The following is an 11,378-nucleotide window of genomic DNA, read 5'->3' as shown; positions in this document are numbered from 1 at the left end:
AACAAGAGTTCGCGACGTTAAAATCTCGCGGATTGGGTCCAATATGAATTTTGAATTGCAAGCAGGGATGCCAGTGCATGGTTACGCCGGTTGGTCTTCACGGGGGAGATTGTTGGGATGTGAAGCCCAACGGTCACATGACTATTCGACTTCTCCAGACTCTACGATTCATAATTGAATATGAATGTATAAACATATGTGTGCAGTCTATGTATTGTGTGTATTTGGATATTTGGTTAATAAGATAATTCCCTGCATTTCTGGTGGATGTAGCCACTTAGTGGTGAACCATGTTAAACCTTATGTTGTGTGTTTTCTTTTCTGTTGTTTTGTTTTCGATTCTCTACTCGTTTTAATCTTTACAAGTCTTGCTTAGTTTTGATTGCTTTCAAACTCTACTTAATTCTGTAATGGATTGAAATCACCTCCTTTTTTATCTTAATAAAAAATAATTAAAACAATCCTAAACTTAGAAAGGAATATTAAATCTTTTTAACATATTGATGATCATGCTCAACAATGAGTGGCCTTAAATCTTATTACTCAAACCATTAAAACTATTTAAATCATTAAACATACAAAATATTTATATATTGATTTCAATAAAACCATAAGATTATACATAATATCATGAAAATATAGTAGCTTCATAAGGCCTACAATATTATATAGACATACCATGAATTTCTAAAGCAAACCATATAGATCTGTACAATAATATGCTAGTAAAATACAAATCTACACCTATGTGCCATCAAGGTTGTAGAGTGTGAGCTAAACAGACTGAGGAACGTTGCGGAGGCACGGGGATGAAGAGCAGGACGAGTTGTAGCCATGTTCATGTTCATGTTTCTCTTCGTCCGCCTTCTTGGAAGGTTCATCCCCTTCTATTGCATCATGGCAAGCTTCCTCAACTTTACGGATAAGGTGGAGAAACCCACTTCGTTCTGCTCGTTTCCATACTTTTTCAACAGCGTCATCTAATCGACGAGGTACACCGCACAAGCGGTGGAATCTAGCTCGTCCCACTAAAAACATTGCCATTTGATGGATAAATGCTATAGCTCCACAGAGAGCAATGAATAAGAGATTTCCCAAAATCACCCAAGCCAGGCCCCTTTCTTTATGCGCCAATATCGTGTACACTGCAGCCATGAAGCCACAAGAATTGAATCCCAAGCTGAGAGCAGTCAATAAACTACTGACGCTCATGAACAACATCTTGTCCTCTGTGGTAAGCTCTGAAGCCATTTGCCACATGATACAAACGAAGAGAGATAGAAAGAAGGCTATGCAGTCAAAAATAAGAAAGAGCTTGAACATGGCGTAGCCTAGAAGAATAGGGGTTCCTCGCTTCGGATCGTCAGAATCCTGGTACGAACCACCTGGAACCGTGAACACTGCCGTAAATGCCATGGTTGCCACCAATGCTGCCACCACGAGTTCTGCATTGCGTCTCTCATCAAAGGATTTGTTAACCGCATACCTGGCTCTCTTGTCCTTTTCTTGGTCCACCTCTGGCGCACAGTACATGAATGGTCTGGATCTGCGTGGATAATCTGTGAGCTTTTTTATAATTCTGAAAGATTCGTTGTAATCCGTTACTTCTCTTGCAACATCCAGAGGTGTTTTGCGTTCACTATTAAGGGCATGCTTGTTCACCCCCTGCACCTTCAGCAAGAAATCCACAATCTACGCCCAACAACAACCATATAACCAAAAGGAATAGATTATTTGAGGGAGAACCATGTTAAATAGTTTATTGATGATAATAAACATAACTTACTGGCTTAATAGTTACCTGAAATTCATGCATATATGCGTCACATAGATTCGACATTATCTCTTTTCTACGCCGTTCACTTTCTATGTGTTATATGAGTGTGTTACATGATTTCCAATCAAATTTAGAAGTAAGAATAATAAATATCTCTTATATTGTGGAAATCTAAACATTACAATAACATAGTTTTTTTTACTCCAAATTTCTTCAAAATGTGATGATCTTTATTTCTTTATATCACTCCTATTATGGTGTTCCGTGAATATATGGTGTTATGTGGTGTTATATGGTGTTTCATATAGAGGATCGAGATTAAAGAAAAAAAATAAAATTAAAACTTGTCATCATTTATATGAAAGTTTATAAATCAATATTTTAAATTTTATTTTTTGATATACAAAAAAAAATATAATAGTTAAACAAAATCTATAATATGAACTTTAAGAACAAAATCATAATCTTAAAAGATATGATAAGAGGGAGGCATTATAATAGAAAATAACTGTTATATAAATAATATTAAATTAATTTTTATAAATATGTTAAATTTTTTTGATAATGTAATTAGAATGTATCAAATTAATAAGAAATTATGAAATTTTTTAAAAAATATTGCAAAATGAAAAATAATAAATAAATAATTACAATCACAAGAAATTACATATTATATAATGCATTAAAAAATTATAATAATAAAAATAATGAGGATAAATTTAAAAATCTAATAAAATGATCATTAAGATTATTAGATAATAAAAATAGATATAGTAATTATTAAAATTATAATATATTGTTAGGGGGTTCTTGGTTTGTTCCAAAATTGAATACTTCTCATAATGTACTAATAATTAAGATGAATTATTTTAGTTATCTACAATTTTAATAAATTACTTTTTCATCTCTCAAATACATAACAAAATCAAGAGCGTTAATATATTTGATTAGTTTTATATTAAAATACATATATATTAATATAATAAATGATGTGAATGTAAGAATAAGATATTCAGATTTTAATAATAAATATATTTAATGACACCATGATTATAAAGATTAAAAATGAAGATGTAAAAGAAGACTAAAAAACACTAATACAAGATATTACAAGAAGGATTATATAGAAAATGATATAAAAGGAGTAAACATAAAAAAAGAAAGTTGAGAATAAGAAGAAGCTAAAAAGATATAATTAAAATGATAATAATATAAATAAGAAAAAATCATAACAATATAAATAAGGAAAAAATAATAATGAGGGAATGAATGGAAAAAACATCTTAGAAGGGACCAAAAGGGAATGGAGATGAAGTCAAAGGAAGAGAAAATGGAGGAATAAAACAACATCAAGGGTAATGAAGAAGATGTTAAACTTGATTACTAATGAGAAAAGAAGAAAGAATAATAACACCAATAGCAATGAAGAAAATATTAAGCTTTTCATAGATCATTTAGAAGGCAAACATAGTGCCATTTATTTGCTTTTAAAGTGCTCTACCACTATGCTACCAACCCACTTGCTGATTATTCCATCTATGGTTTAAATATGACCTATTTTCCAACGTCTTGTTGAACCAATTTATAAGTGCTGAAAACTCTTACCTTCGTTTGACTCCACTAATTGAACTTTGATACTATGATAAAAAAAATTCACAGATCAGTTATGAATGGAACTTGAGACTATCCAATTGCTACTCCACCCTACTTAGTGATTGGTCAAATGAGAGAAGATGCATACCACAATAAAAGGGAATGAAAAATATGAGGGAGGGAGACAAGCTAGAGGAAACCAAGGGGACGACAAAAGGAGGATTATATTAGAAAAATATAAGTAGAAGATGCCATAAGAAACTTAAATTCCACTCTTAGACTCTATTAAGACTGGAAAAAAAAATCATCTAAATAAGTTCTTTAAAATTCTTTAGGAAAAAGGTATTTCAATTTAGACCAGTGTAGACTTTCGAAAGTAAAAGAGGAAAAAGTATTTATGATTCAACACTGAGTCACCCAGAACCTCTTCTATAGAGAAAGTTAATACCTATGCAGTCAGTGCAATTTAAAATATTTATATATTTTTCCCAATACTAAATATCCTTGATGAATTCGCCTGCTATAAAGTTAGCTTTCTAATTTAAAATCAAATATGAAAAACTTACAGGCTCATTTTTGTTCTTTGCTGCAATATGTAAAGGCGTGTCTCCAGCAACAATTGGCGGGCTGTTGCCAGTTTCCTCATCACGCTTACTTTTATTATCAGATACCTTTGTGCGAGAGACTTGAAAAACTTCATGACCAGATGGCTTTGTGTCACAGTCTTCAACACGTTGATTGATAAGCTCTCTGAGAATTCCACTTTTTTTGACAACTGCACTTTTTTTAATTAAAAATTCAACAATTTTGACTCGGTTCAGTTTCACAGCATGAAGCAGAATTTTTTTTTCTTTACATAACATTTTCACGGTCTCTAGTTCACGATCTATCATCTTCTTTACAACATCCGGGAATCCAAACTTTACTGCTATGCATAGCGGGGTTTCTCCCTTATTATTTGTCAGGTTTAAATCAGCCTTACAATTGTCTAACAACACTTTCACCAGATCCACACGATATTTCCACACAGCTAAGTGCAAAGCCGTATCTCCTTGCTTGTCCCTTTTGTCGGTGATATTTTGCTGGTTTATTTTTTCTACCAATTTTTTCAAAAATACTGCATATAATGAATCAAATAGCTTGTCAAGAAAATCAAGTAAAGAATAGCTTTATTTTTTCAAAAAATAAGTGCGAGAAAGGAATAACCTTTGTCTCCTGCAAGTACTGCAAGATGTAAACATGTTCTTCCCTCCTCCGCCGTCTTCTTATCAATTAATCTTGTCGGATCGAAATCTCTGCATTCGAGCAGCCTTTCGGCTTGGTTTATATCACCATATTCACAAGCATGAAAGAAACGCGTTTCAATAGATGAATTCTCCATATTAAAAAGCCTTTCGCCACGCTGCATCTTAAGGCCGTTCTTACTCTAGCAGGCAATTGCTTTTTACCTTTGCTTCTCCTCCATTTTAAAGGTCCTTTCTTCTTTAACAACTCAAACGGTGATTCATTGCACATTACAGTATATGTTGATGGATTTGATTGGGTAGGTATATAGACTAGTATAGCTTAAAAGTGCATATGTTGCTTGATTTGATTGGGTAGGTATATAGTGTAAATGAATCTTAATTAGTATATCTTAAAACTGTCAAAGCTATTCTGACTTCAAAAGAGACCTTTCGTATAACGTGACAGCGACGTGTTAGTCAATCAGAACCGTTTATTGTAAAATCGATGGTGTAAAATGTGCGAGTGTTAGTCAATCCGTATTGCCATTTTGGAGCAATAGACGCATCCGCTTAGAACCAAGGAGAGATGTCAATTTTAAGTTATTTTACTCTATAATTATTTTAAGGTTATTCTATTTTATTATACCATTTATTTTATTTTTATTTTAAAATTTATTTATTCAAAAGTTATATATAATAATTTCTAAATACAACCATGATGTGATTGTTGACATTTGGTTGTTACTATAGAATTATAAGTAAAAATAATCTTAAAATAAAATAAAATTTAGAGGACTAGAACATTCAAGTTTTAATTCATATAAGATTATTCAAGTCATGTTAAAACAAAAATCATTTTTACAAATTGGGTATGTGTAGGATCATGGTGTGCCAAAACAGGCCCTTAAGTGGCAATGAAATTTCAGAAAAATCAGAGTTATGCAACTTGACATGAAAATTTGAATAAGTTGTGAACATTATTTTTAAAATATGTAAGAAGACAATATATAGAAAATTGAATGTAGTTTCTAATCTACTAGTTGTTTTTTGGAAAAAAAAAATCCTATTTGATGAAAATTTCAAATTTCAATGCAGTGGTACTAAAATTTTAGGAAAAAAATAAGAAGTAGACGTATGTCTGACCACCCTAATCACAATCAAATCTTAATATTTTTTTATAATATTTATAATATAAGTATTAGACTCATGTCCGGATGTGACACATATTTTTTTAAAATTTTTTGTGAATTAAATAATTATTTATGATTTTTTTACTACAACTTTTTAGAAATTCAGAAACTCCTACGTCTGACCACCTTAACTTGGTCAAAACCTAATGAAATTTAATTTTTTTTAATTTTTCCCTATAGTAGACGAAGCATAGGATGTGACGCATGTTTCGGTTTCAAAAAATGTTATACCGTTTGAAAGTTATGAGTGTTTTTCAATCAGTATATCAATCAGGACTATTGTCAGAATTCAATTAGAAAATAAATAATAATTATTTACTAAATTCGAAATAAGACAAGCCTTATATTGTTGGAAAGCTGGGAACGTCCTTAAAAAACCCTTTTCGTTTTATCAATTTTGGCTACAAAAAAAGTCGTCAGCCACTATTGTAAAGTCTGGAAAACCAGGGAATACTGAAAAATACATTTTTTCAATTGACTTTCCAGGCTTGTAACTTCCAAGCCTAATACCAAAGCATTCCCGAGCCGAAATTTGAAATTTGAAAATTTGAGTACCAAAATCGGATATCGGATAAAATCGGATATCGGATTTTATCTGATCTCTGATTTTTGTACAAAAATTTGCGGTCCCCGATGAATTTCCCTTTGCCACCATTTATGAAGTAAACTGCCACATGGCAGAAATCCGATATCCGATTAAATTAGATATCAGATTTTATTAGTCATATTTTAAAGAGGGAGATAAGGAGAGGGAGAGAGGGAGAAAGAGAGAGAGAGAGAGAGAGAGAGAGAGAGAGAGAGAGAGAGAGAGAGAGAGAGAGTAGAGAGAGAGAGAGAGAGAGAGAGAGAAGGAGAGAGAGAGAGAGAGAGAGAGAGAGAGAGAGAGAGAGAGAAGGAGAGGGAGAGAGAGAGGGGGGGAGAGAGGGAGATGGAGAGAGAGAGAGGGAGAGAGAGAGGAGGAGAGGGAGAGAGGGAGAGAGAGAGAGGGAGGGAGGTAGAGGGAGGAGAGGGAGAGAGAGAGAAGGAAATGGGAGAGAAAGAGAGAGAGGAGAGGGAGACAGAGAGAGAGATAGAGAGAGAGAGAGAAGGAAGGAGAGGGAGAGAGAGAGAAGGAAGGAAGGGGAGAGAGAGAGAGACCATATGATCCCTAACGACACAATTTGGTGTCTTAAGGGGACCTATGGTGTCGTTAGGGGTCATATGGTGTCTTGGGACACCATAGGACCCCTTAAGACACCAAATCATGTCTTTAGGGGTCATATTGTGTCTTACGACCCATAACTATGACCCCTAATGATAGTTATGTGATATGGTGTCCCATGAACCCTTATGACCTCTCAGGACACCATATGACCCCTAATGACACCATATTGGGTCGCTTTGGATCATATTATGTCCTAAGGGGTCATATTGTGGTCTATGACCCCTTAGGACACCATATGACCCCTAACGACATGATTTGGTGTCGTAAGGGGTCCTATGGTGTCTTTAGGGGTCATATGGTGTCCGTAGGGGTCATATGGTGTCTTGGGACACCATAGGACCCCTTAGGATAGAATATGACCCCTTAGGACACAATATGGCCCAAAGCGACCCAATATGGTGTCATTAGGGGTCATATGGTGTCCTAAGAGGTCATAAGGGTTCATGGGACACCATATGACCCCTAATGACACCATCGGACCCCTTAAGACACCAAATCATGTCGTTAGGGGTCATATTGTGTCCTAAGGGGTACTATGGTGTCCCAAGACACCATATGACCCCTATGGACACCATATGACCCCTAACGACACCATAGGACCCCTTAAGACACCAAATCATGTCGTTAGGGGTCATATTGTGTCTTACGGGTCGTAGGACACAATATGACCCCTAACGACACAATTTGGTGTCTTAAGGGGTCTTATGGTGTCACAAGACACCATATGATCCCTAACAACACCACAGGACCCCTTAAGACACCAAATCATAACATTAGGGGTCATATTGTGTCTTACGGGGTCGTAGGACACAATATGACCCCTAACGACATGATTTGGTGTCTTAAGGGGTCCGATGGTGTCGTTAGGGGTCATATGGTGTCCATTGGGGTCATATGGTGTCCCATGAACCCTTATGACCTCTTAGGACACCATATGACCCGTAATGACACCATATTGGGTCGCTTTGGGTCATATTGTGTCGTTAGGGGTCATATTGTGTCTTAAGGGGTCCTATGGTGTCCCAAGACACCATATGACCCCTATGGACACCATATGACCCCTAACGACACCATATGACCCCTTAAGACACCAAATCATGTCGTTAGGGGTCAAATTGTGTTTTACAACCCCGTACGACACAATATGATCCCTAACAATATTATTTGGTGTCTTAAGGGGTCCTATACCCCTAATGACACCATAGGACCCCTAATGACACCATATTGGGTCGCTTTGGGTCATATTGTGTTGTTAGGGGTCATATTGTGTCTTAAGGGGTCCTATGGTGTCCCAAGACACTATATGACCCCTATGGACACCATATGACCCCTAACGACACCATAGGACCCCTTAATACACCAAATCATGTCGTTAGGGGTCATATTGTGTCCTACAACCCCGTAAGACACAATATGATCCCTAATGATATGATTTGGTGTCTTAAGGGGTCCTATGGTGTCGTTAGGGGTCATATGGTGTCCATAGGGGTCATATGGTGTCTTGGGACACCATAGGACCCCTTAAGACACCATATGACCCCTAATGACACCATATTGGGTTGCTTTGGGTCATATTGTGTCGTTAGGGGTCATATTGTGTCTTAAGGGGTCCTATGGTGTCCCAAGACACCATATGACCCCTATGGACACCATATGACCCCTAACGACACCATAGGACCCCTTAAGACACCAAATCATGTCGTTAGGGGTCATATTGTGTCCTACAACCCTGTACGACACAATATGATCCCTAACGATATGATTTGGTGTCTTAAGAGGTCCTATGGTGTTGTTAGGGGTCATATAGTGTCCATAGGGGTCATATGGTGTCTTGGGACACCATAGGACCCCTTAAGACACAATATGACCCCTAATGACACCATATTGGGTCGCTTTGGGTCATATTGTGTCGTTAGGGGTCATATCATGTCTTAAGGGGTCCTATGGTGTCCCAAGACACCATATGACCCCTATGGACACCATATGACCCCTAACGACACCATAGGACCCCTTAAGACACCAAATCATGTCGTTAGGGGTCATATTGTGTCTTACGGGGTCGTAGGACACAATATGACCCCTAACGACACAATTTGGTGTCTTAAGGGGTCTTATGGTGTCACAAGACACCATATGATCCCTAACGACACCATAGGACCCTTAAGACACCAAATCATAACATTAGGGGTCATATTGTGTCTTACGGGGTCGTAGGACACAATATGACCCCTAACAACATGATTTGGTGTCTTAAGGGGTCTGATGGTGTCGTTAGGGGTCATATGGTGTCCTAAGAGGTCATAAGCGTTCATGGGAACCCTTATGACCTCTTAGGACACCATATGACCGGTTAATGACACCATATTGGGTCGCTTTGGGTCATATTGTGTCGTTAGGGGTCATATTGTGTCTTAAGGGGTCCTATGGTGTCCCAAGACACCATATGACCCCTATGGACACCATATGACCCCTAACGACACCATATGACCTCTTAAGACACCAAATCATGTCGGTAGGGGTTGTACGACACAATATGATCCCTAACGATATTATTTGGTGTCTTAAGGGGTCCTATGGTGTCGTTAGGGGTCATATGGTGTCCATAGGGGTCATATGGTGTCTTGGGACACCATAGGACCCCTTAAGACACCATATGACCTCTAATGACACCATATTGGGTCGCTTTGGGTCATATTGTGTCGTAGAGGGGTCATATTGTGTCTTAAGGGGTCCTATGGTGTCCCAAGACACCATATGACCCCTATGGACACCATATGACCCCTAACGACATGATAGGACCCCTTAAGACACCAAATCATGTCGTTAGGGATCATATTGTGTTGTATGAGGTCATAGGACACAATATGACCCCTAATGACATGATTTGGTGTCTTAAGGGGTCCTATGGTGTCGTTAGGGGTCATATGGTGTCTTGGGACAAGACACCATAGGACCCCTTAAGACACAATATGACCCCTTAGGACACAATATAACCCAAAGCGACCCAATATGGTGTCATTATGGGTCATATGGTGTCCTCAGAGGTCATAAGGGTTCATGGGACACCATATGACCCCCTAACGACACCATCGGACCCCTTAAGACACCAAATCATGTCGTTAGGGGTCATATTGTGTGTCTCTCTCTCCCTCTCTCCCTCTCCTCCTGCTCTGGTGTCTTAAGGGGTCTGATGGTGTCGTTAGGGGTCATATGGTGTCCTAAGAGGTCATAAGCGTTCATGGGAACCCTTATGACCTCTTAGGACACCATATGACCGGTAATGACACCATATTGGGTCGCTTTGGGTCATATTGTGTCGTTAGGGGTCATATTGTGTCTTAAGGGGTCCTATGGTGTCCCAAGACACCATATGACCCCTATGGACACCATATGACCCCTTAAGACACCAAATCATGTCGTTAGGGGTCGTACGACACAATATGATCCCTAACGATATTATTTGGTGTCTTAAGGGGTCCTATGGTGTCGTTAGGGGTCATATGGTGTCCATAGGGGTCATATGGTGTCTTGGGACACCATAGGACCCCTTAAGACACCATATGACCTCTAATGACACCATATTGGGTCGCTTTGGGTCATATTGTGTCGTTAGGGGTCATATTGTGTCTTAAGGGGTCCTATGGTGTCCCAAGACACCATATGACCCCTATGGACACCATATGACCCCTAACGACATGATAGGACCCCTTAAGACACCAAATCATGTCGTTAGGGATCATATTGTGTTGTATGAGGTCATAGGACACAATATGACCCCTAATGACATGATTTGGTGTCTTAAGGGGTCCTATGGTGTCGTTAGGGGTCATATGGTGTCTTGGGACAAGACACCATAGGACCCCTTAAGACACAATATGACCCCTTAGGACACAATATAACCCAAAGTGACCCAATATGGTGTCATTATGGGTCATATGGTGTCCTCAGAGGTCATAAGGGTTCATGGACACCATATGACCCCTAACGACACCATCAGACCCCTTAAGACACCAAATCATGTCGTTAGGGGTCATATTGTGTGTCTCTCTCTCCCTCTCTCCCTCTCCTCCTGCTCTCTCTCTCTCTCTCTCTCTCCCTCTCCTCCTCTCTCCCTCTTTGCCTCTCTCCCTTTCCTCCTCTCTCTCTCTCTCTATCTCTCTCTCTCCCTCTCTCCCTCTCCTCCTCTCTCTCTCTCTCCCTCTCTCTCTCCCTCTCCTCCTCTCTCTCTCTCTCCTCCTCTCTCTCTCTCTCCCCCTCTCCCTCTCATCCTCTCTCTCTCTCCCTCTCTCTCTCCCTCTCTCCCTATCCTCCTCTCTCTCTCTCTCCCTCTCTCCCTCTCCTCCTCTCTCTCTCTCCCTCCTCTCTCTCTCTCCCTCTCTCTCTCTCCC

At 38.5% G+C, this 11,378-nt stretch overlaps 1 protein-coding gene across 1 annotated transcript; it reads right to left on the bottom strand.

Moving 5' to 3' along the window:
- Positions 1-579: 579 nt before the first annotated feature.
- LOC131026984 (ankyrin repeat-containing protein At5g02620) lies at positions 580-4,863 on the bottom strand. Its single transcript, XM_059213596.1, has 3 exons — positions 4,577-4,863; positions 3,937-4,487; positions 580-1,692 (listed from the first exon to the last, which is right to left on the bottom strand). Exons 1-3 carry the CDS (start codon positions 4,776-4,778, stop codon positions 775-777), a joined length of 1,671 nt encoding a protein of 556 aa, XP_059069579.1. The 5' UTR covers positions 4,779-4,863; the 3' UTR covers positions 580-774.
- Between the last annotated feature and the right edge of the window lie 6,515 nt (positions 4,864-11,378).

This window comes from Cryptomeria japonica, chromosome 10 (assembly GCF_030272615.1).
Source record: "Cryptomeria japonica chromosome 10, Sugi_1.0, whole genome shotgun sequence".
Lineage (NCBI taxonomy): Eukaryota > Viridiplantae > Streptophyta > Pinopsida > Cupressales > Cupressaceae > Cryptomeria > Cryptomeria japonica.
The sequence above is the reverse complement of the archived record's forward strand: the minus strand, read 5'-3'. Positions and strand labels throughout refer to the sequence as shown.